We start from the raw sequence: 26,078 nt of genomic DNA on the forward strand, positions 1-26,078 counted from the left end.
GGCTACATACCTGGTCAGGTCCCATTCAAAATCTGGGCGAGAAGGGCACCTACCTTATAACTGTTAGCCCAGTGGCTAGAGTACTCAATTCCCACTTCTGCTTGAGGCGAAGACAGGATCTCAATAGGGGTCTCCCACATCTCAGGAGTGTTCCTTAGACAATTGAGGGGCCTCCATTTTAAACATACCAGTTCCTACTCCTGAATAAGCTGGAGGAGTCACTATTAAACAAATTGCTTCTGTAGTGCCCCAGTTGTTTCTCAGCCAAAAGCATGAGAACTCAGGACCAAGAATTAAATATGTGTTGAATGCATGACATTGCATCAAACTTAGCAAGCAGAATTATCTGTCGTCTGTAACTAACTTACTACTTTATTTCCAAGTTTGAGATGTTGAGGGGAGGCCTGTTCTTTCCACGAAACCTGTGTGTAACTGCCAAAGAAATTATCTTACAGTTATTCACAGAAAAATGGGCTCCTGTCTAAAAACTTGATTTAAAATTTTAATAAAAGTTGCTAAAGAACATACTTTAAATCTATTAAACTTATATTTAAGTGAGGTCAAATATAATGGGTAAGGTATGTTTTTGTTAAAAAAAATGTTAAGAAAGTAAATGAGCATGAGTGATGAATGATGGCAAAGAAATTAAAATGAATTCAGCCTACTGGAAGGATAAATTTTATCAAGCACATAAGCAAAAGTGTGTCAGTAACACACGAGGCAAGGTGATTATGTACCACATTATTGCTCCTGTTCGTTATTGCGATTTGGTGGATTGCCTCAGTGAGTACCGTAAGGTTAAATAAAAGTTGTTGTTGGAATCAAGGAGAAAGTGGAGAAGCGGAAGAGAGAAAGAGACAGATGGAGGATAGAAAAGAGGAAAGAGGATAAGAAATGTTGTTGAGAGAAGGGAGTGAAGTAACGAGGCCTTGGTAAGCAATATTCATGGTCTATGATGCAGCACTGTTCAGAAGTCCCTCGCAGAAAAATGAATTCATTCGGGTTATCTTCTCATAAGAGGGTAGCTTTCTCCAGGAGAGGGATTCAGGAGCTCTCCTGCTCCCTTTCACTCAAAGGAGGAGCAGTCTGGGGGGGTTAGTTTTGTTTTAAAAAGCAGACAAATTCAAATGTAATGACTGGTGATTAGATGTCATGGAAGGTTGTGATAGGAGAAGTCTTTCACCTGTATGTCAGCTGTTCCTTGTAGCACTGGTTGATAGTGACCCAAAGTAGTTCCCATGGAATAGCTGTTTGGTAGTCTTTTTGATTGATGACACTCAGTAAAGAAGCCTAGGATTGATGGACCTGAAGACTGATCTATCCTCTCTTCCTATAGTCAGACCCCCTAGAGAAGAACCAAGGCATGCTGGTGAGACAGCACAAAGAAGCTTTCACTGTCGTAGCTGGAGATATACCCGTGCTGTGGAATAACAGAGGAGTTTAATTCCTAGGGCTGAACACTTAGTGACAGAATTCCCTTTTCTCTCAACATGCAAACTTAGCAAAACTTATTTCCTGTCAATTTGCATGATTATTTCAAGTTCAGTTCTTTTGAAAAATAATGTTATCTACATATTTACATTAGTCACCGTTTGTGGCTAATTTATTGTATCATTCATTGTTATTAACTATTTCACTTACTCAGTGCCTGGTCAAAGACTCGCTTGTGTGGAAAGCTGCAAAGCATGTTATTAATGGATTCTCTGCAGAATATAGAGTAGAGTAAATGGGCAGGGTCGCCCAACATCACAGCACACATATGTGCATGCGTTCAAAACTCCTGGGGTTCTCTTTATTCTCCATCTGGGAATAACCAAATGTAAACCATAGCCTAAGTTTCCTCATGGCTGGCTGGCTGTTTCTAAGTGTGTCCCTTGCCAGCCCTCCTGTCTCAGTTCTTCCTTCCTTTATACTGGGCACTCCTCGCGTAACTCAGTAGAATTGCTCTTCTCTCCCTCATAGCACCTGCCAGCTTCTTACAAGTAGGTTTTCTTACAGAGAAATGTACATTCTGGAAAAAATTCCTCTTTATTACAAAAAACAGGGAAACTTCTGGCTTTGTTTCTAAGGCAACACACCACCATATCTCCAGCCTTTAATTTCTGTTGGGTATCCAATTTATTCTTACTGCTATGCGAGGTTCCTTTGTGTTTTTTTCCTGCCTGGCTTTGATCCTCTCTGCCTTTTGAATAAAGTACAGCTGCTGCTGCCTGGGTCTCACACCTGCGCCAGTCAATAGATGAGAGGCTGGATGTGGGAATAGGGCTGGGCCAATGCTGCAAAACATTGTTTCTATAAATTTCTGTTGACATTTTAAAGGAATTCATTGTAGCTCTCTGCTCGTCCCTTCCCAGAGGAGTCTTCACTAATATCGGAGCCAGTAAATGAACAGAACCAGCAAATTTTAAGCAAATACTAAAGAATATTCATGGAAAATTAATGTTAAATCAGCTGTCTCAGAGCATTTTCACAAGGGAGCTTATTCTAACCGATATATACGTCCAGTGGGGGCATTACCAGGGGCTAGATGATGTATTGGTCTACATATCCATCCAGGAGAGGGAGGGGAATAAGGAGTCCCACTCGGCCCCTGCAGAGGAATAACCAGGTGCTGCATACCTGCTTACATATCCCTGGACCAGGAAATGGGGGTGGCTAGGAGGCACAGGGAATGGTGGATCCTCAGCGCCACTGGCCAGTGCAAATGAGTCGGTATGAGCAGTGTCATAACACTGGTCTACAATTTTTGAGAAGTCGTCTGCTTCAGAGATAAAATGTGATATTTATTATGTATTTTGATGTGCTGAATTCAAATATGACAATTAAAACAACTGATTGGCTACTGTTTCTAAGATATTTAAGTTTTTACATTTTATGTCTATGTATATTGTGTAGATAATAGAGTTTTAATCATAAATTGTAAACCTAGGTCTTTTCATGTGTTTATGGTTGCTTTACATGATCATATTCCACCTGTCCTGTTTATGGAACACTTTAAAAATCAGCAAAAGGGTTATATAAATAAAATTTACTACGAAACAAAAGGCAAAAAACTATTATGTACATAGTTTAGTCCTATTCAGTGTCTACTTGGTGCTTCTTGGCTTGTCTCTTGTATTCATTAAATGGAGCATCTCTTGTCACTGTCCAGCAATAGTCTGCAAGCATTGATGGGCTCCATTTGCCCTGATAGCCTGCCAGGAGATTCCACTGCTGTAGTCTGGAGCCCGACAGCTCTGCCTTACTCTTGGGTAGTTCCAAATCCCTGACAAGGTCATTCAGTTCACCTTGTGTTATGAGGTGTGGTTCAGAGGAGGAGGATGGGAGAAAATGTGGGTCCTGTGACATTGATGGTTCAGGACCAGAAGTTTCATCCTCTTCCTCTTCCTCGTCTGACTCAAGTTAGAATGATTCTGGTGCATCAGGAACCGGCAGTCCTTCTCCGTGGGGTACTGGGCGTATAGCTGATGGAATGTTTGGATAATGCACAGTCCACTTTTTCTTCTTTGACACACCTTTCCCAACTGGAGGCACCATGCAGAAGTAACAATTGCTGCTATGATCTGTTGGCTCTCTCCAAATCATTGGCACTGCAAAAGGCATAGATTTCCTTTTCCTGTTCAACCACTGGCGAAGATTTGTTGCACAAGTGTTGCAGCATATGTGTGGGGCCCACCTCTTGTCCTGATCTCCAATTTGGCAGCCAAAATAAAGGTGATAGGCTTTCTTAACCATGGTGGTTAGACTGCGCTTATGTGATGCAAAAGTCACTTCACCACAAACATAGCAGAAGTTATCTGCACTCTTCGCACAAGTACAAGGCATCTCTGCTCACTTTGGCTAAACAGAAACGTGTCTCTTTGCAAAATCAAACACTGACAAATAAGAGAGCATGACACTGTATGATTTCTAGAGCTGATATAGGGCAATTTGTTCAGCAGAGTGATGTAAGCTTCGTTATGATTGCATCATCCATGACATCTAGGAATAACATGATGCAATTCATATCGTGTATGATGCAATACCAGCTTCAGATTGCATCATTCATTGTTTTGCCTAGAAAGCAAGTACTGTCCAAACCCAGTCATAGATTTATTCATAGATCCAGTCAAAGATGTATTTTAGTCATTTCTGGTTTAAATTGAGATCCCTTCCCTTTATAACTCACTTCTCCTCCGCCATTCCCAAGTCAAGGGTCGTATATACTGACCCAATAGCATATCTTGAAAAGTGGAGCCAATCAACAATTTTAACGTTTTCGTTCTCAGTGACCCAGAATTAGTAAAGTTGGACTACATTTATTTCAGAAGCATTTTGGCTGTAGAGCAGTGTAATTTGCTGCTGGGCTGGGTCCGGCCACCACCAAATTATCACCTCTTCCCCTCCCAGAGCAAGAGAAAAGCAGCGGAGGAATTGCAGAGGGTGTCTGAGTTCTAGTTTCTCCCCAGGGCTGCTGCTGGGGTGGTGCAGTTTATGCAACCCTTCTTCAGGGCTGCATCTAAATTCACAGCCCCGTGTCCTAGATGATCGTCCACCCAGACTGTATTTTGAATACTTGCTCCAAGCTGCTCACAAAGGAGCAGGAGACCAAGAAATGGTTCTGCCAATCTTTGTGGGTAATGGATGCATTCAAGAAAATTGCAACCTGCACGTGAACAATATGCAAAGAGAAAGAAAGGCAAAATTCACTATATTAGTTATTTCATGTAGATATTCATCCATCTCCACTTAAGACCACGTGGCCTTCACTTGGGCCACAAGAAAATTCCTGGCAGGCCACACTTGGAGTAGAAACTCAAAAACTATTGAAATCTGAGAAGCCCATAGGGACATTAGCTGCAGATTTCTCCATTACACACAGTTTCTTCTTGTTGTTGTTCCAGTGCAGATGAAACTTGACTATGCAGCTGTTGTGAGTTGTAAAATATATTTTCCAAGAGGATCAATTAATTTGTGTTTCATCAGCAGCAAAGAATCCTGTGGCACCTTATAGACTAACAGACGTGTTGGAGCATGAGCTTTCGTGGGTGAATACCCACTTCTTCAGATCTGAAGAAGTGGGTATTCACCCACGAAAGCTCATGCTCCAACACGTCTGTTAGTCTATAAGGTGCCACAGGATTCTTTGCTGCTTTTACAGATCCAGACTAACACGGCTACCCCTCTGATATTTGTGTTTCATGAAACTGTATTTAACAAACAAACAGACCAAGAAAGTAACAACTCTTGTCTTTTTTCCAAACACTGAATGAAAATATTCTCTCACACTGGAACGTAATAGAGAGAGTGCCCTTTCAGCATGCAGATGTGCAGCAAAAAGAGCCTTGTTTTATGTCCTTGTGCACAGTTGTATGAACTCAGTGTACTCGCAGACACTTTTTGGGGGTAGAGGACTGTGACATGAATTAATGTCAAAGCAAATGAAGTAAAATGACCAGGCAGAGAATCAGTTGCAACACTGCTGATGATCCCGTGCATTGCAGATCTGTTATTGACCATCTAATTATCTTTGGGAAATTGTGCTTTCAACAAGCAGGCCTTTTATCCTGAATTCATATTTCTGTAACAACTACTGGTGTGAGTCAATATTCAGAGAAGCAAAATAGTGTCTGGGTCTCATACTGTACTGTATAGTCAAAGGAACACACATTTTCCCAAGCAGGCTGTTCAATGAGCTGCAGTGGACCTGATTCAATTGCTTTGAGCAGAGTTAAGCCAGGGTGAATTTGGCCCACTGTCTGCACATGGAAACTATGCACTTCAGTACGAAACAGATTTACACCTAGTTTTAGCATTCATGGTAGGACATTCAGAGGAGCAGCAGAGTCTGATTTTTTACCTCTGCTGTCTTTAATAGACATTGTGTGGGCAAGATTTTCTATCATGGTTGCTTAATTTGCATCTACAAAATCTGCATGTGCCAAACCCTGGTGTTTGCACTCTCAGGTTAGATGGCGACAGGCATAGAAATCTACTCCCTGGAGCCAACATGCATCCAGATTTTGCAAAAGCACTGGATGTGCCTGCCTGTCCCTTGGGGCACTTATCCTGTGAATATTTCCACACATGAGTAGTCCCCCCTGACTCGGTGTGAGTATTTGAATCGTATGGGTGCAGGTACAAAGCCTTTATTGGTTCTTTGGAGATGTCCATGCCTGAAAAGAGGGTCTTGTAGTTGATATTAAATTTTTGTATTAAGACTTCAATTTTTCATTACTACTTAGCACTCATATAGAGCAGATCAGCCCCTCCCACACTAAACGCTCTGGGAGGGAGCCCATGTTGTCTGACCAGGTGGGCAGAGTTCTGCTTCCTCTCCCTCCTCCCTCCCAAGAGTGTAGGACCTGCCTGCAAACCTGGTAGATGATCCCCTGGGTATAAGGGCCATCCCTGTGAAGGCTCTGTTCCTCTGCTCAGGCCCTGATCCCTGGTGTGGCTCCCTCTGGCTCCCTGACAGCATGTCTGTACTGGAGCTGTGCTGGCAGAGCCTGCAGTGGCTCTCAGGGCTCCTGGAAAGCTCCATGGAAAAGGAAATACTCCCAGGTATACGTTGCCTTTCCTTGGTAAGATATGTGGGGCCGGAGGAGGGATACTGTGCGTTCCCTTTGGCCCAACTTCCAGCCTGCACAATCTCCCCCCCCCCCCCGTCCCCTGCTCCCCAGACCATGCAAAGTGCCCACTGTAGGGTCTCAGTGGAGAACTGGAAACAGTGCCACAGAGCTGGCTCATCAGCCCCATGTGTGGAGACAGTCATCTCTAGTATTGATCTAAGGGTGATGATTTGGCCTATTGTGCTTGAAACCTCCAAAGTGTTGTGCAAACCCCAATAGCGCTGTGAGGCAGGTGGGTATGTTTCCTAGACACCGGTTTGTTTGATGCCACATAATAATAACAGTTACCTTTAAAAGTGTTATAGGCACTCAAAAGGAACATTAAATCCTCTTGTTTCTTCCTTGTAATTAAAATAATTCCTGATGAAAAATAGCACACTGTGGCTCTAGAATGAACCTATTCTGCTTTCTCTTACTCTTCAGAAATTGAAGCAAAGGAAGCGTGTGACTGGTTACGAGCTGCTGGATTTCCACAATATGCTCAGCTCTACGAGGGTACGTTGTTGTTATTTCTATTACTCCTAAAGTGTATTGGACATCTCAGCAGACACAGACCTGGTCTAAAATGTTTACAATCTACAGTGTTGCCAACTGTTGTGATTTTTATCCTGAATCTCACAATATTTAGTGATTTTTCTTAGAGCGCCAGCTCCTGGACTCATGTGACTATGTGAAAATCTCAGCTTTCATTTTTTTAAACGGTATATTTCTAGCCCTCATGTTTGCAGAGGAAAGCTTGAAAATGTGGCCTGAATGAGCCCCCAAGTTCAAAAACCAGGATGCAAATAAAAAGAAAACAAAATATATATTTTTTTACTCTCATTAATTTTAAGACCAGCTGATGATTTTGGGGGCCTGACTCATGATGTTGAATGCTTGGGGTTCGCAATACTGTATCTAATGTCCTGCTTCTACAAATTGCTCAGATAAATCCCTCCACATGCACAGAGCTGCTTGCGAATCACAGCCTAAGTTTAGACATAACTTCTAGTTAGACTTGTCATAATCAGTGAATTGGGAGGAACAAGGGAGGAAAGGAGAGACAAGAAGGATGAAAATTAAGAGCTCTGTTCTTTTAACACACTGATGGGAAATAGGACACTCAGAAATCCAAGAAAGAAAAATTATTGTTATAGAAAAGAAAACACAAAATATGTGGAAAATGCAAACTCTGTCAAGCTGGTTGTAAATCTTCTAACCTGAGCTTCCCACATTTGTGTAACTCACAGTGGAAGGCAAGGCCAGCAACCAGATCAGTGAAAATTCAGATCCAAGGGGTGCTGAACCACTGCCCCAGAACTGGGTGAAGTTAGTGTAGCCAGCAGCAGTAGGATGAGACTCTTCCCTCTGGCTTCTCCTGCTGGTTGGAGGCCTTCTCTCCTCCCAACTGCTGTTTGGCAGCTTCTCCAGGAGGAAGTGGAAGAGTTTAGTCTTGCTGCTGCACACAACAAACAGCACAGTAGGGGCTGGGATTGGCTTCCTCTTGTTTCCCTCCCACATAGCTCAAAATTGGGGGGAAATTATTGCTGTTGCCCCCACCTGAAGGTTGGGGAAAGGGAAGAAGAATGTTCTCCTCACCCTGCACCCTCTGCCCCAGTAACTGTGATGAACATCCACAATTCCCTTAAAGTCAATAGGAGCCAAAGGTACTCAACATCTAATAAAATCAGCTGGAGTATAGTCACGATGCTGGGATCCATCCGACTGTTACAGAAACACAATAATTTTTGTGCACCCAAATAACTTTTCATTACAATTGTCAGTTTCCAGCATTTCCATCTTGTTTTTTAAATTTCAGACTAATATTTGGGGTGACTAGTATGGTCAGCTCACTTCTTATCTGTTGCTTGAGTTACCCTTTGTTTAAACTCTTTGTGCGTTGTGCTAACAAAATAGTCAAACCATTTCTACTGCATGGTAAAGTCTGCCTCGCAAATATTTCCCTGACTCACTAGGACGGGAGTGGATGTCCTTACTGCCCATGTTGATGATTAAAGTGTTGTGGTAATTCTCAGATCTCATTTTTTGGGGATGGTGATCAGGTAGCAACGCTAAGCATCTAATATCTTCTTATAGCCAGAACCAAACATGTCACTGTCTCTTTGGTTCACAGGACTGTCAACTCCCTTTTTAATATAAAAAATAAAATTATGTGAAGTGACCAAACAAGTCCTGGATGTCATACAGGGAAACAACTAAGGCCAAGTGAAATAAGTCTCTGCTGATAAAACACATGCATCTTTGAAATAAACTGTTTCCATTTGAATAAAAAGTAATTGGTTTAATACTAAATCTCTCTTTTACAGATTCCCAGTTTCCTATTGACATTGGGGCTGTAAAGAAAGATCATGACTTTCTCGACAAGGACCTTGTAGAACCCCTTTGCAGGTAAATAACATCCACTGTTTCTTTTTTTGGTATCTTAAGAACCTTGGTGGATTTTTGTTTTGAAATTAGTGGCCCAGCCTCAGAGATGTTTGTTTGTCCTTGTTAATTAAGTGGGTGTAATCCAGGGGTAGGTAACCTATGGCATGGGTGCTGAAGGTAGCACGTGAGCTGATTTTCAGTGGCACTCACACTGCCTGGGTCCTGGCCACCAGTCCGGGGGGGCTCTGCATTTTAATTTAATTTTAAATGAAGCTTCTTAAACATTTTAAAAGCCTTATTTACTTTACATACAACAATAATTTAGTTCAATATTACAGAGTTATAGAAAGAGACCTTCTAAAAATGTTAAAATGTATTACTGGCACATGAAACCTTAAATCACAGTGAATAAATGAAGAGTCAGCACACCACTTCTGAATGGGTGCCAACCCCTGTAATCTGTAGTTTTTTCAGAATAAATGCTAGAAACCTGGATTCATTTCTCTCTCAAAAAATCCTACAGCAGGGGCCAATTTGCTCCCTGAAAATTCACAAGATTTAAAAAGGGCCCAAATCTATCAGCCCATCTCATCAATGGAGTGAGTCTGCCTGCCTTTTGAAGAGAACAACACCAGCAAACCCAGCATAAATTAAGGATCTGTGTGTGGGTAACACCTGGGTAACTCTGCCCCTGGCTGCCACAAACACGAAGAAACCTCATTGCCCAGAACCTTCTTCCCTCTGACAGCAAGGATGGCTCTCGTGCTACTATGCTGCCATTGGCTCCCAGTTGTTGTTGTTGTTTGTTTAATTGTAGTACCGCAGCCCTAGTCAGTGACCAGTACGTCATTGTGCTAGTGTAACTCCAACAGCCCCCCGTCGTTGGCGGGCGGGATCAAACCTAGGACCTCTGGAGTTAAATGCACGAGCCTCTACCACAAGGTAAAAGCCATATGCCTGTTAACTAAGGTCGTAGAGCAGACTCATTAATATCTCTCTCTCTAAGTGGTCTCCGTGCTACTAGTTGGGACAGAACACCACACCAAGGAGGTGTGTAGGTTACACCAGGTTCTGTATAAACACCCAGTTGCAGATGCTCACAGCTCTAACTCTCTGGCAAGGGTGATGTGTTTCTGTTTGTGTCGCATTTTGTTCTTTGCCTGTTGGGAATGTGCCACACACAGCTTCTGCTTTGCCCCACCTTAACCCCTCACCAGCTGTGGAGCACTGACCTTGTTGTAGTCCTGGAAAAGGACTTTGGGTGGGGAGAGGAAATGACACTGCAAAGGCACTGACTGCTCCCCTTTTCTTTCTCCCGTGCTCCACTTGGGCTGGTTTCTGCTACTCTCCACCTGCATGGTACAAGGGCGCATCAGGCCCATAATAAGGCAGGGTCTACTACATGAAACTGCAGCTTTCACAATGTCAGTAACACATTAAGCCTGGAAGTGATTATTGGTTCCAGACATCTTAGACCCACTGCATGCAAGGAGTGATGAGCCTGTGGCAGGGGACTTCAGAGCGGGGTTTGGGAGAAGCCAGTGGAAAAGGTCCCTCAGGATACATCTACACTCGAACTGGGGATGTCATATCCAACAAGGGTACATGTACAGGCACTGGCATGCTAGAAATAGAAGTGTAACTGCAGTAGATTGCACAGATATTCAGGATATGACTGTGCTGCTCTCTGAGCTCTGTTGGGCTCTTTGAGCTTGGCTCTCCAGCAGAGGGGCTTGAATGTGCCCGTGGAGTCTGCCAGGCTCCTATGTCTAGGTTCATTTTTGATTGATGGGGGAACAAAGTGGTGGTGGTATCACCCAAAGGCCACCTATTTGTGGCATGAAAACATGGCCTCACTCACAGTAAATTATGCAGGTATGTGATCCTGCCTCTCCTTTCTTACATGACTAATTAAATAGTTAACAGTGCTGACATTTAAATTATGATCATTGGGCATCTGAGTTAACACCTCACTGAGATTAGTGGGGCAGTTCACATTAGCAGAGCTGCTGTTCCGAGCTCTGTGCAAACGCACAAAAACATCCATGCAGCAATCACACCCGGCTAACATTTTTGAGGATGTGTTTGCAACCGGAACAGTTAGAGACCTGTTTTTAAATGGAAGATGAGAGCCTGGAGAACAAAGTAGCAGCTGGAGAGGTGTGTCATCGATCCACCATAACATGGGGCTGTGTTCTAGGCTCTGGTATAGTCTAGGGCAGAGGTGGCCAACTTCTGGCTCCAGGGCCACATGCGGCTCTTCAGAGGTTAATATGCTGCTCCTTGTATAGGCACCGACTCTGGGGCTGGAGCTACAGGCACCAACTTTCCAATGTGCCGGGGGTGCTCACTGCTCAGGCCCTACCCCCAGTCCACCCCTTCCCTGAGCCTGCCGTGCCATTGCTCCTTCCCTCCCCCAACTCCAAGCCTCCTGCACCCCATGAAACAGCTGATCGGGAGGTGCAGGTTGGGAGTGGGAGGCGCTGATCGGCGGGGCTGCCGGTGAGTGGGAGGCGGGGCCCGGGCCAGCCCCCATGGGGAGATGGGGTGAGAGTGCCACCCAGCCCCACTCTGCCCCCAGCCCAGCTCTGCCTCCAACCCCAGCTCAACTCCACCCCCTGCTCCGCCCCCAGCCCAGCTCTGCCTCCAACCCCAGCTCCACTCCACCCCCTGCTCCACTCTAGCCCAGCTCTGGCCTCATTCTCCATCCCCAGGCCAGCTCTACCCCTAGCCCCAACTCTTTCCTCATCCCCAGTTCTGCCCCCAGCTCCACCTCCAGCCCAAGCTCCTCTGCTGAGGAAGAAGACTACGTGTAATGGGGGGGGGGGGCAGGAAACATGTTCCATTGCTGGTAAGGGGGGGGGAAGCAACAAGAAAAATTTGGGCACCACTAGTCTAATCCATAGCTGTATGGGGAGAATAAAGACTGTATCTACCATGCAGGCAAGGGCAGAACCATTGTTCTTCCAGAGGTTAAATTGTTTGGAAGGATATCTTTTCAGATCCCAGATTTTCATTGTAATATGATCAACTCTTAGCTGAGAGCTGTTGGGTGCATCTGGCTGACGATATTTGTGTCCCAAGGTCTATACATAGACATACCTTTCTGACAAGTTTCTGTGTTAAATTGGGGCAAATGGAACCTTGCTGGCCCACAGCTGTACTTAATTTCTCCTAACGGAGAGGCCTCGTACCCAACAAGAGAGCCTCTCAGAAATCATTATTGTCAATATTTTAATTGTTATACTGACCTAGTGGGACCTCTGAGGGACAGAGGAAGGGTCAGTTTTTATTTCCCTGTATTCAGTGGCCCATATGAATGAGTGTGCTCAATTTCAAGATTCTGTTTCAACAGGAACAATGAATTGTGCTGGCCAGTCACACTCTAACAAGCATCTGCATTTTATTAGCTATCACATTTTTCAAAACCATGCAGTATACTTTAACCCCCCATAGCTTATCTGACCAGGCCCTCCCAGTGCTCTGTGATGGCTGAGGCATTACACAAGATGCATGCTGGGGTGTCATGTAGGAAACACCTGGCCATGACATTCACTTGTAAAATGGAAAACAAAGAAAGGCAACTATTATTTGTGTGTGCTGAATGTCCCTCATAGGGCCCAATCTCAAAACTCCCACTGACTTCAAAAGAATGCACGACCAAGCCTTTAGCCTGATTAGTGAGACATTCAGCTCAACTACATAGATTTTTCATTTGCAGTGTAACTTTGAAGCTGAAGTATCAGAGCAGCTCTTTAGACCGAGCAGAGTTTGTACTCTGGACCCTGTCACACAGACTTTTACCACTAGAACTTAGGCTCTGAATTTCTCAGCTTTTGTGAACAGAAGTCAGCCGTTTAACTTTATTTCAACAATGTTTTTTGTGTTATAATATAGTGTAAAAGAGAATATGAGAGACATCACAAAGAAAGCACTTTCTTATAGGGTAGCTAGTAGCAACCTCTATTCAGAAAGCCTAGCATTCCCATTTTATAAATTCTAGTGATTTTCTTTTTGAGCTACTCTAATACCTCCATTGTTTGCAACAGGCCTTCTAAATTTGGCAGGGGGAAAGCCCTCAGGTTAGAGAAGTACCTTTTCTTTGTCCCATGAGATTTTATTCAGGTTTTATTGAGATATAAATGATAGGAAATCATTGTTTCCTTTCTCTCATTTGCATTCCTGAGGTAAAATTTGTCAGATAGCCAAAATAGTAATTGAACATTAACATTCTGTGTCTGGGTCTACTTCCAAAGCAGCAACAACAGACACTGATTTGGGAAGATGTGTGAACTTCCAGAGCAACTGTTGGAGGAAAAGAGCCAGGCCAAGTTCCACCTGCCTTCTCCCTAACTCATCACATGGCCCCAGTGGCCCAGCAGTGGAGCAGGATCTCTCTCAACTAGTTTGTTCTGAGCCTGGCTCTCCCCAAGCAACTCCCGGACCCACCACCTGGCTCCAGTGGACAGTCCCTCATTGAGAGATAACAGCTTTCTCCTGCTACTGCCATCTGAAATTAGTCCTGTAGCTCAAGTGGCATAAGTATATACATTAGTGGTGAAAAATCAGCATTCAACTCCTGCTTGTGAGGCATGGTGGAGACTGTTACAGCTGTGTGTAATAGTCTGTTTTTACCTTTTTCCTTTAAAAGAACTCTAGGAAATAATGTGCAAATAAACTGCTTTAAAAAACATTATTTAGGTTGCACAATCTAGCACTTGCAGCAAAGAATCCTGTGGCACCTTATAGACTAACAGACGTTTTGGAGCATGAGCTTTCGTGGGTGAATACCCACTTCTTCAGATGCATGTGGTGGAAATTTCCAGGGGCAGTATATATATGCTAGCAAGCAAGCTAGAGATAACGAGGTCAGTTCAATCAGGGAGGATGAGGCCCTGTTCTAGCAGTTGAGGTGTGAAAACCAAGAGAGGAGAAACTGGTTCTGTAGTTGGCAAGCCATTCACAGTCTTTGTTCAATCCTGAGCTGATGGTGTCAAATTTGCAGATGAACTGAAGCTCAGCAGTTTCTCTTTGAAGTCTGGTCCTGAAGTTTTTTTGCTGCAGGATGGCCACCTTAAGGTCTGCAATAGTGTGGCCAGGGAGTTGAAGTGCTCCCCTACAGGTTTTTGTATATTGCCATTCCTAATGTCTGATTTGTGTCCATTTATCCTTTTCCGTAGAGACTGTCCAGTTTGGCCAATGTACATAGCAGAGGGGCATTGCTGGCATATGATGGCGTATATTACATTGGTGGATGTGCAGGTGAATGAACCAGTGATGGTGTGGCTGATCGGGTTAGGTCCTGTGATGGTGTCGCTGGTGTAGATATGTGGGCAGAGTTGGCATCGAGGTTTGTTGCATGGATTGGTTCCTGAGCTAGAGTTATTATGGTGCGGGTGCAGTTACTGGTGAGAATGTTTCAGGTTGGCAGGTTGTCTGTGGGCAAGGACTGGCCTGCCACCCAAGGCCTGTGAAAGTGTGGGATCATTGTCCAGGATGGGTTGTAGATCCTTGATGATGCGTTGGAGGGGTTTTAGCTGGGGGCTGTATGTGATGGCCAGTGGAGTTCTGTTGGTTTCTTTCTTGGGTTTGTCTTGCAGTAGGAGTACACGTCTGGCTCTGTTGATCTGTTTCCTTATTTCCTCGTGCGGGTATTGTAGTTTTGAGAATGCTTGGTGGAGATTTTGTAGGTGTTGGTCTCTATCTGAGGGGTTAGAGCAGATGCTCTAACCCCTGAGGGGTTACAACCTGAGGGGTAATCAAAATGGTCCATTTGAAGCAGTTAACAAGAAGTTATGAGGAATGGGGGTGGAATAAAAAACATGGGGATATAGTTTTACTTTGTGTAATGACCCTAAAAGTCGCAATATTACAACAAAAAAATCTTCCAAAACAGACTCCAACAAGAGACTGCTGAATTGGAATTAATTTGCAAAATGGACACCATTAAATTAGGCTTGAATAAAGACTGGAAGTAGATGGGTCATTACACAAAGTAAAACTATTTCCTCATGTTTATTTTCCCCCCACACACACTGTTCCTCACAACTTCTGTTTACTCCTTTCTCCAGTCTTTTATTTTAGAGTTCCTAGAAGGTGCTGGATTGATAGCACTGGAAAACTAAATCTTGTGTTTAGCCATGGAACTGGTACAGCAGGGTCCTTGGCAGTGCAAGCTTTCCCACATCACCTCTGGGATGAGAACCTCACTGAGGGCAGGTCTATACCATTGCTTAAGTTGGTGTAACTTAAGTCGCTCAGGGGTGTGAAAAAGCCACCTCCTGAGCAAAGCAAGTTACATTGACCTAGCACCATCCACATTGCTCTCCCGCCGGCATAGCTTCCTCCTCTCACGGAGGTGGAGTAATTATGCCGACAGGAGAGCACTCTCCAATTGGCATAGCGCATTTTCACCAAACGCGCTACAGCAGCACAGTGTCCTCAGTGTTCAGTTCTTGGCTTCTATGCAGAGTTTCCTAACACAGGATCAGATGTCCCCCTCCCATAGACTAACCCATAATAGGAGGCTAGGCTGCTGGCAAAGTTTCCTGCAGATTGTCCCCTTGAGAAGCCACAGAGTTTGGGGGGCTGAGTTTTCTCAAACCCACGAATCTTAGAGATAAAGGTGTCACAGCAAAGGGTGCCCCAGATCAGCAGGGGCCTAGGTGGCTGACCCCTCCATGCTATGCAATTGCACTTAGTGCCTCCTGGCAGCATAGCTTCTGCGTGACCTTGGCATGCCGTTGGCTGGGTTCCCCTGCAGCTGCTACTAAGCAGCTGCAGTCCAAACCCAAATGGAGTTAATACAGTTCCAAGCCACTTGAAGGATGTCTGAGGATAATCTGGAAGGCTGTTTGAGTGGGACAATAGGCCACCCACTGGGCTGCCCAATTACACAGCTTCTGCTGTACTATATTATTATTTATTTATTAATCACTGTTTGGTGCTGTGCATGTCACAAAAGGAAGACAGTTCCTGAGGCTGAAGAGCTTACAGTAAGAAAGACAGGAACAACAAAAATTGAATGCCTAGGTACTATATCAGAGATATATGACGTTAATGATTCAAATTGCGCTGCCATTGTGCTGTGAAGGACACATTAAATTGATGTCAGTGTTGCTATTTTTATAGTATGATCTGCAAGCTTCCCTCACATTCTGTGCAGCTTTCCTGACAAGTGTTTTGGTACATCCATAAATATTTTTAAAAGCTCAACCCTCCTGAACTAACCTCTGAATTGTTTATTTGGCATGGATTTTACTGTCTTTCCTTCAAGCTCAGATGTCATGTTTTGTTAACGTTCTAACTATACAGCCCTCTCCCATGACTTGAGGGACTGACCTGAAAGTGTAGGTAGCATCTCAGTGGCCTCTCTCTCTTTGATCAGAACATCAGTGACAGCCTTTTTGCCGTCAGAGCCTTTTGTTTCTGTGAGGGTTTGGCTATCATTCATGTAACGGATATAAGCAGATGGGGAAAGCTGTCTGCTGCCATTGGCACATCAACAGCGTGTGAGAAGTTCAAACAGACTGGATTTAATTTCAGATGCCGGTAACAGGAAAGCTAATAAATCCGATCATTGGTCCTCTAATTTCACAAGCAGAATCTTTTCACAATATTGGAAGAACCTCAGAAAGCATGCCATTGTTTTATAGATGGCTAAATCTAAAAGCAGGGGTTGAGTTCCTGGTTCCTATTAGAAGATAGTTCTGTGTTTTGATGGAGTGGGTTCAGAAAGCAGTCATCATAATACTGTAGCTTTCTCTGTCTCCAATCCAGCTAAGTAATGAGATCAACTCTTCCACTTCAGTACTGACATAATCCTTGCGTTCTGATAGGGTCAGTGAAAAACGAATTGCTTTTGTTTTCATTGTTTGTTTGACCAAATTATTTCAGTATCTTTCCACAAGGGAGCTGGAGGCCTCTTTTAAAATATTGAGACAAATTGTGCCTTTGGTTACACCAGAGCAACGCCATAGAATTCAGTGGGGTACCTGAATATAAATGAGGGCAAAATTTAAGCCATCGTCTATAGGATCCTACTTCCCCTTCTCCCATGTATAATTATTTGCTCATTTGTTCTTCAAGTGCATGTCAAATTGCACTGATGGCAAGGAGAGACTTTTACCCCTTGAATCTTGAATGTTTCCTTTTTCTACTCCATTTTCTCCTCTTCATCAGTTGCAGATAGGTGATGAACACAGGGCTCCTTTTTAAACTATTTAGAAAGCTGCTGGCAAAATCACCTCTTGAGGTGTGTGGAGACACAAAGTTTACACTGTCCCTCAGCTTTTCAGCAGATACCTCTCCAGTGCCCATTCTCCTGCTGACTTCTGGAGTTAAAGATTGATGACCTGATTGAGGTACTGAGCAATTTCAGAGAGAATTGCAGATTCTCAGTAGCGCTGAATATCAGGTCAGGAAATCACCTCTAAAAACTTGAGTCTATCAGTTAGCTACCTGGTACAGTCACACAGAGAGATGAGCTGATTTTGCAGGAGTGTATTGGTTTATTCCATTTTGAAGTGACAATAACACCATAGCAACTTTATTTAGATAGGCTCGAAGTGCTAAGCTAGTGAGTATAAATGGGGCATGGTGACAGCTCCTCCTCCTCCCTCAGTTTGTCCAAGAAAGGACTAACCTGGTGTAGGTGCTTAACTCCAGGAGAGGGTTCACAGCTGTGAATCCCAAGCAGAGGGAGGCACCTCCTTTTAGGTGCCAAACATCCTTTGAGGGGCAGGGTTTATGGCAAACCCATCTTCTTGACATTTCCTATTGGCTAGGTTAGGTGGCTCCCCACTCAGCATGCTGGCTGTTGTGAATCCTATTCTTAAGCAACTAACTCTCCCCATGCAGTGTATAGGGAGCCTGGATGCCTAACTCAGGACTGAGGTTTCTCCTAGGTGGCAGAGTGCCTAGAAGTTAGGCTTTGCAATTCTGACTCTAAGTCCCCTTTGTGGTTCGAGCTCTAAATGCCTAACGTGAAGAATCAAATCTTAAATGAACTTTTTGTGGTTCTAATAAATCCTTTGGAATCTCATAACTTTTGTTAGGGGTTTTAGAATGATAACATTATACACACAGTGGGCAAGTCACATTTTCACTCTGTGCCTCATTTAAGCCAGCTGTAACATGGGTTTAATGATCTTTGTAGCCTTTATAAAGTGCTTTGTGATGGGTGGATGAAAAGCTAGGCATTAGGTAGTGACAGTGGTGACATGCCCTTCTGATTCACAAGTCTGTAGCATGAACAAAATGAAGTGTAGTGAATTCTGCTGTGTAACGTTACAACCTCACAAGCAGATGAGAGAATAACTTTTGAAATCATGAGAAGTCATACTCTTGAATTAGTGGGATGCTAAATTTTGGATTTTGCTCTATCTCTAGGCGACTGAACACATTGAACAAGTGTGCCTCAATGAAACTCGATGTGAACTTCCAAAGGAAAAAGGCAAGTATCTTTGTTCTTACCATTGTAATGAGAACTCCTGCAATCAGGCCCCAAATCAAGAAAGCACTTAAGTTTAAGTTAAGCATGTTTAACTCTAAGCATGTATTTAAGTGCTATCCTTAATAGGGATGGTTTCCTGATCAGGGCCTTTAAATGTGAATTAAAAATAAATAGCTGTGAATAGTACAGCAGAGTCAGTGTTAAAAGACTTACATAGACACATGCAGTAATTTAAATGTTATATATGTTCAGTTCCAGTCAAGGGGAAAAGGGTATTATGCCTTGGTATTATAGTGTATTGTCACATTTCCCCATGCCATGTGATCACATAATGGAAAATCCTTCCAGGAAAAAATGGAAGCTTCTGTATAAACAATAGCTTTCCTTCTTTCTCAGACATTTTCTTACCTCTATTCATGCTAGATTGTTCTTGTGTGCGATATTCATCAAACAGCCTGTCCAGCATCCTTTCTGGCCATTCTCTTCCAAACTGTGTATATGCCAGTGAGGTCCCATCTTTTTTTCCAACTTGAGACTTGCAGGGGTTTTCCTGCCTTCGATAAGTGCATGTAACCTTCATGTTAAATCCCTGTTCTGGCCTCTCTAGAACAGAGTGCCAATCCACCAAATAGTGTGGCGGCTTTATGATGTGGACAAATGTGCAGGACTGTCCAGAAGGGGGGGCAAGTGGGGCAATTTGCCCCGGGCCCTGCAGGGGCCCCCACTAGAGTTTTTCGGGGGCCCTGGAGCAGGGTCCTTCACTTGCTCCGGGGGCCCCGGAAAACTCTTGCGGGGCCTGGGCCCCTGCAGTTTCTTCCGCTCCGGGTCTTCGGCAACGGGGGGTCCTTCTGCTCCAGGACCCGCCGCCGAAGTGCCCAGAAGACCGGCGGCGGGGACCCCTGCAGCCAAATTACCGCCGAAGCGGGACCCGCCAGCAAAGTGCTAGGTCTTTGGCAGTAATTTGGTGGCAGGGAGCCCCCACCGTGGGTCTTCAGGGCACTTCGGCGGTGGGTCTCAGAGTGGAAGGACCCCGCACTGCCAAATTTCCGCTGCAGTGTGGGCCCCCCGCCACCGAAGACCCCAGGCCACCTGAATCCTCTGGGCGGACCTGCAGATGTGTGCTATAGGAAGAGACTGAGCTCATCCAAATTCATTTCAGTGTTGAAATATACACCCAAGTCTCACTGGGGAAAACGTAATGCACTAAGCCCACTGCACCATTTAGCTGATTTAGGTGGTTTCATTTTTCTTATTTTTATCAAAGACATTGTGGCTTAAACAAGAGAGGGAATAGAAAAAGCAAAACATGGATGAACAATAGCTATGCTATTTAAAAATTGGTGAAATGTTACTTCTTGCCCTTTCCCCCTGCATCCATTCCAGATCAGCAAAAGGGGAAGTGGAGTTTGACAATTTAGGGTTCTATTCACAATGTAGGGTTTTCTGCACCACCAAAATCTGTGTAGATGCAATTCGTGGCTGTACCAGACCAGCCAGTTTCAGTGCAGATGCCTTCTGTCCTCATTTTTTGGTAAACTTAAAATCCCCACCTCTCTCCTCTCATCCTAAAACATTCAAGGAATGGCCAACTGACCCCTATCACTTCTTGGGGTCTCTGGTGGGTGGACAACTGGCCCTTCTCCTTCCCCACCCCCACAATCTTGCCTCTTCAGAGGCAGAGACCCCCCACTCTTGTGATATTATTGCAAACACCATGATTTTAGGTGGGTTGTTTGGGGAGCGTGGCCTTTTTTTAAAAGCTGCTCTTTATGTCAGGAAGAGACAAGGATTTTCTTACTATCTTTGCTGTTACTAAAGATAGCCGCCATTCCCCATTGTTCTGAATGGAACTGAACTCACAGACTTCCCTTATTTAGCATGGCCACTATTTCCCTACAGCCTTGACAAGTGGAAGTGCCCTAGTAAACTTAGCCACCATTTCAGCACAACAGAAGCTAGACAACGAATGCTCACTATAAACTTGCCCCCATAGGTGTATGAGGCAAGAGGATGAGGGAACAGGAGAATGTGCAGAGGCAGGAATGAGAGTTGGGCCAGCAGGTATGGAGGATGACTGGAGCAGAGGAAATTGTGGGGACAAAGAAATGTGAGGGGTGGGGAGGAGGACTAGGAATCAAAGAAATTTTGGGGTCTGTGTGGGAGACTGGGGACGGGGAGACTGGACAGTAAAAGAATGCATGGAAGAGCTTGCAATTGTGTCTACTCAATAATGACAGATCTGGGAAATGTTCCTGTGGTCTAAATGCTGTCTGTGCAAATAGCCTTTACGATAAGCTGTCTTACTGGAACACAAAGTAGCCTACTATTACCTGGTTCAGAGCTTCAGCATGAATGTTTTGCACAGTTCTAGTCTGCACCTGCTTGACTGATTCATGAAAACAAAGCTAAGCAAGCTGCCAAACAGCATTATCAGGAAAGCTAATCTGACTGAAAGCCTGTTCCACTCACTCTCCCCCCCTTCACCTACCCAGCCACACATCACTCGAAGAGATACTTTTGCCATGTGGGTGATTTAGTCATTCAGTTTCCGTTAACTTCAATGAGATTTGCACAGCTAAATCTTCATATATTGTGCTGAAAATATTCCCTTAAGTGATTTGGACAGACAAAAATTAGCCTTTGGATTAGCTGCCTTCTGCAGCTGTGGATTCATGTGGATTCCTGCCCCAGCTAGAAAAATTTGGCAAAATTACATTCAGAATAAACTGGCTTTATTGCATTTTGTTGGTGCCTGTCTCGGGTTTGAGGAAAATATGCCCTTAATCAGAGTTTTTCTCTTTTTAACCAATTTGAATGAATTATGTATAAAAAGCTCTCCCTGAGTCTCTGTCAAATGCTGCCAGTCACTCTTAATGAAACCTGCCCCTCCTCTCCTTCCCACTCATAATGATATTAGAGGGCACCCTGCACATGCCTATTGGAGTCCTCTGGGTTCTTGGTTACTGTTTACATAGACAGATGCTGGGAGGTGGGAACGGAAGTTGGGTGAGAGGAGGAAGATCAATTGGATCAGAAGCAATGTTCTGAGGCCTTGAGAAGACCTGTTTGAGTCAGCAGTGGGGATCGCACTCAATAGACGCTGAGCCACAGATGGCTTCAGAGGGTATAAAATAATATTTTTCAAAAATCTTGCAAAACAAGGCAAGAATGTAAAAGTGGCATTTACCCGCCTCCTTTCTAGGCTCCATGGACATCACTAGTATAATGCATGCTGGGGTACCACAGCAGAATGGAAGCTGAGAATCCAAGTGGATGTTATAGAACAAAAGAAGGAAAATATGTGAGAATGCTCCTCTGTCCCGACACACTGGTGCAATTCCATATATACCGCTGAAGTTGGTGGGATTGTGACAGCTAACTTTGAAGGGAGAAACTCTTTCCTATTCCCCATTGTAAACAATGAGAAATCTTATTTGGAAAACTCTATGACAGGGGTCGGCAACGTTTCAGAAGTAGTGTGCCAAGTCTTCATTTATTCACTCTAAATTAAGGTTTCGTGTGCCAGTAATACATTTTAATGTTTTTTAGAAGGTCTCTCTCTATAAGTCTATATATTATATAACTAAACTAGTGTTGTATTGTAAAATAAATAAGGTTTTCAAAATGTTTAAGAAGCTTCATTTAAAATGAAATTAAAATGTTGATCTTACGCTGCCGGCCCGCTCAGCCCGCTGCTAGTCTGGGGTTCTGTTCACCTAGGCTGGCAGCGGGCTGAGCGAGGCCTGCGGCTGGGACCCCGGCTGGAAAGGGTCCATCAGCCAGAACCCCAGACCAGCAGCGGGCTGTGCGGGGCCGGTGGCCAGGATCCAGAGGGCTGGGGGCAGAGGGCTGGAGTCAGGGCTGGAGGCTGGGCATGGGGGAGGGATTCCCCTGTCCCCTGACTGCTCCCACCCCTTATCCAACCCCCCCAGCCCTGGGCTCCAGACCATGAGTCTCCATGCAGAGACAGATACACTGCCTCGCAGGAGCACACAGCCCTGCCCCTCAGAGAGCTGCACGTGCGTCAGCAGAGCTCCGGGTGAGAGGGGAGTGTGTCTGCCTCCCTGCGGAGCCAAACGCTGCCCCACGGGAGCGCGCAGCCCTGCCTCCCAGGGCGCTGCGTGCGGCGGCAGGGTTCCAGGGGAGGGGAGAAGGCGGGGGAGGGCCAACAGCTTGCTGTGCTTGGCCCAGTGCTCCGGCTTGCCGTGCCGGGAGAGTGGGGCCATTTGCCTACTCCGGGTGCACAGCTATGCTTCTTCTCCCTGCCCCCGCGGGGGGAGCAGAGGGCAGAGGAGAGTAGGCGGGGCTGGGCAGGATTTTTAATGGCACGCTGGAGTCCCGGCAGGCTCCAGCGTGCCATTAAAAATTGGCTCACATGCCGTCTTTGGCGCACGTGCCATAGGTTGCTGACCCCTGGTCTATGACATGCTGTAAGCTTTTAGTAAGACAGGATGCTACAGTATTTCAAACTGATTTCTTTATAAATTATACACTTGAGGCAGCGGCATTAGATCCAGAGCCTTTCATTACAAAATTGCAGTATTTGAATTCACCCTAGGTCAGTAGAGACTCAAACTCACCGGTCAGTTGCCTGTATGAAATGAATTGTTGAACGCAAATCTATTCTTAGTGGGCAAATATAAATATCATCATATCATCGTAACTGGCAGTAACTGCCATCTTCATTGGGAGACTCATCATTACATTTTGTACGATTATTTCTCTGTTATCAGGGCAATCTGATATCTAACAAGAGCACTAGGGGATTCAGGCTGTTCGTGGGTTCCAACATCCCTTTTGGAGCCTTCCAAATATTATCGCAGAGAATGTCTTTTTGATACAGTGTGAGAGGTTTGGCACAACAACTGCCAAACAACTCATGTGACTGCTGTGATGCACCATCTTCCCTTCAGCAGGTGCATAGTGGGAGATGTAGTCCAACCATGGAGCCCAATCTATAGGAGGGAATGGCAGCATCAGGCACCTCTCATGAGGAACCAAGATGACATTACAGAATCAAAAATTGTATATTTTTGAGTTTCCATGGAAAATTTCAACATGACAAAACTTTTTCTCATTTTCACTGCAAAATTCTAGTGGGGGGGCTCCATTTTCCAACCAGCTCTAGTCACCCAGTAATCCTGGCTCTTTTGTGCTGGGATGTAGAACTCATTCCCCACCACTCTTCATGTTCATCTCTAGCCACTGTTTAAAAGTATCTTTAAGCCTTTTGTCCTCCAAAGGATATTTTAAGTAGAAACACTGTTGGCTTCATATTTACTGCCCTTTCCCATCACACTCCCCCTCTCCCTGAATTTTCTTGTGCGTTGTTTCCACCACTTCAGCTTTATTTCTTTGGGTTTTAAGACAAAGGGACTAGATCTTCATCTGGTGTAAATTGTCATAGCTCCAATGACTTCAATGGAGTTTTCACAATTTATACCAGCTGAGGATCTGCCCCAGTGTCTTTTATTATGTTTGCAGTGTAGCTTACCATTTTATTATTGTGTGGTACAGGGCCCTCAGCACCTAGGCAGTGGAGTGCTTTATAATGGCAGATGAAATTCAATGTTAATAAATGCAAAGTAATGCACACTGGGAAACATAATCCCAACTATACATATAAAATGAATGGCTATTAGCCAGGATGGGCAGGGATGGTGTCTCTAGCCTCTGTTTGCCAGAAGCTAAAATAACCCACACAACTCCTGGATGTGATGTCCTGTCCCCTCTGGTGGCACTGAGCCCACTTAGAGATTAATCAGTCTGCTATAGCCTTAGCTAAGGGGCATATGGCTTTTAGGACATGCAGTAGAGGCTCATGCATTTAGCTCCAGAGGTCCCAGGTTCAATGCCGACGACCGGGCTCTGTCTGCGTTACGCTGGAATGGGCAACGGGATGATTCACTTGATGATTACCTGTTCTGTTCATTCCCACTGGGGCACCTGGCATTGGCCACTGTTGGAAGTCAGGATACTAGACTAGAAGGACCTTTGGTCTGACCCAGTATGTCCATTCTTATGTTCTTATAAAATAATGGTTAAAATATTTAAAATTTCTACCCTAATTTTTTTTTTAAATATTCCTGTTGTGGCACTAGTAAGACCATAACAGGTGGATTTTATAAGTGCCTCACTTGTTTTCAGTCCTCCTGCCCATGAATTCCCCGTTCAATAACAAGCTGTCACACAGAACCAGAAGGCATAGCTGTCAAACAGTCCATCCCTTTCCCTGCAGAAAAGATTACCAAAGCAGGACCAGCTGTTTCTAGCTCTTTTTCTGCTGCTTCTCTAGCTGCTTAATTGTTTGCTGCCCCTAGCTGCAGAACTGAAGCATTTACTCCTGTGAACTCATGTCAGCTGTAGAAGAAATGTATGCTACTTGTTATACATAATGCCGAAATGAATCAAAACAACTTTTCTAGTTTAGCAGCTTTATTTTATTTTACGGTTTCGACAAGATCTAAAATTGATGTGTCAAGCTTTAAGTGATGACCTAGCAAAAGCTTACAACAACAATATGGCTTTAGGGTGATCTGCCACTTTACTGATTACATCACAATGTACATCTTTCAAACTTCAGTTTTATTTAAGATGTATTTTACAAATTGTTTTACATTTTCCAATAAGATTAAGCAGCCAGGTTCTAGACTGCTGAGAGATAATACAACTTTGCCATCAGAATGGCATATAAAAATACTGCTAAGAATAGATTTTTAAAATGAGAATTTTCCAGTCCCAAAATAGTATTTGTAGTTTACGCCTTGTTTTACTGCCTTGCTGCTGCTTCCAGGAATGAGGGAGAATAAGACGACTGTTTCAGTGTCATAGGTGAAGTTAGTTTGTTCTACTTTAAAACAACTGTACAGGAATAGCTTGGTACGGGACTGCTTCAAAGTCAATGGAAAGACTCTAACTGACTTCAGTGGGCTTCGGATCAGCTTGTTAGTGAGTAGTGAGCTAAACAAAAACTGCATGGCCCAAGCTGACAATTTATCAATTTTATCTGGGACAACTGAGTAGCAGAATCTCATATTGACCTTAGGATCTTTTTATTTTAATGATGTTTTCATTTTATTTTACTCAGTTACTACACTGTTACCATAGCTTATGGTGCTTGGTATTTTATCTGTAAATGTTTATTTTTGTCTGGGGGGTATGTGTGTATAAATGAACAAATCTAACTGAAGACTTAATCTTCCTACAGGTTAATTCAGATGATTAACTAGGTTTTCCTGCTGCCATTGCAAATGTCTGTTTACTTCTCACAGCAAAACAAAATATAATGGGGGATAGTTTGCTTGAGGTATGCACATGGCCCTGTTACTGTAGCATCTCATAACCTCATAATTTTTAATGTATTTTATCCATTCAACACTGCTGTGAGAAAGGGAAAGTTAGGTGTCTAACTGACATTTGTGCCCTTGAAAATCAACCCCCTGTATTCTTAAAGAACTGCTTAGGCCGCAATCCGGTATTGTGCAGCATGCAGGCAGATTGCTTGTGCCTGCTCAAAGCCCTGCTGAAGTCAACAGGCCCTGCATGGGCACATAGTCCACTCATGAGCTCTACAAGGCAGGAACGGGGCCTTATTCCTTCTATGGTAGCATGTTAATTGCAGTGTCTTTGCTCTGGAATGAGAAAGG

At 44.2% G+C, this 26,078-nt stretch overlaps 1 protein-coding gene across 6 annotated transcripts in view; it reads left to right on the forward strand.

The window, feature by feature from the left end:
- Positions 1-26,078, forward strand: part of STARD13 (StAR related lipid transfer domain containing 13) — a 393,039-nt gene that overhangs the window by 334,358 nt on the left and 32,603 nt on the right. For all 6 annotated transcript variants that reach the window (XM_050937154.1, XM_050937155.1, XM_050937157.1 and 3 more), the window contains 3 exons: positions 7,035-7,106; positions 8,918-8,999; positions 18,369-18,432. In XM_050937154.1, coding sequence (XP_050793111.1) covers positions 7,035-7,106; positions 8,918-8,999; positions 18,369-18,432 — 218 coding nt within the window. The remainder of the gene's footprint in view (positions 1-7,034; positions 7,107-8,917; positions 9,000-18,368; positions 18,433-26,078) is intronic.

Source organism: Gopherus flavomarginatus, chromosome 1, assembly GCF_025201925.1.
Source record: "Gopherus flavomarginatus isolate rGopFla2 chromosome 1, rGopFla2.mat.asm, whole genome shotgun sequence".
Classification (NCBI taxonomy): Eukaryota; Metazoa; Chordata; order Testudines; family Testudinidae; genus Gopherus; species Gopherus flavomarginatus.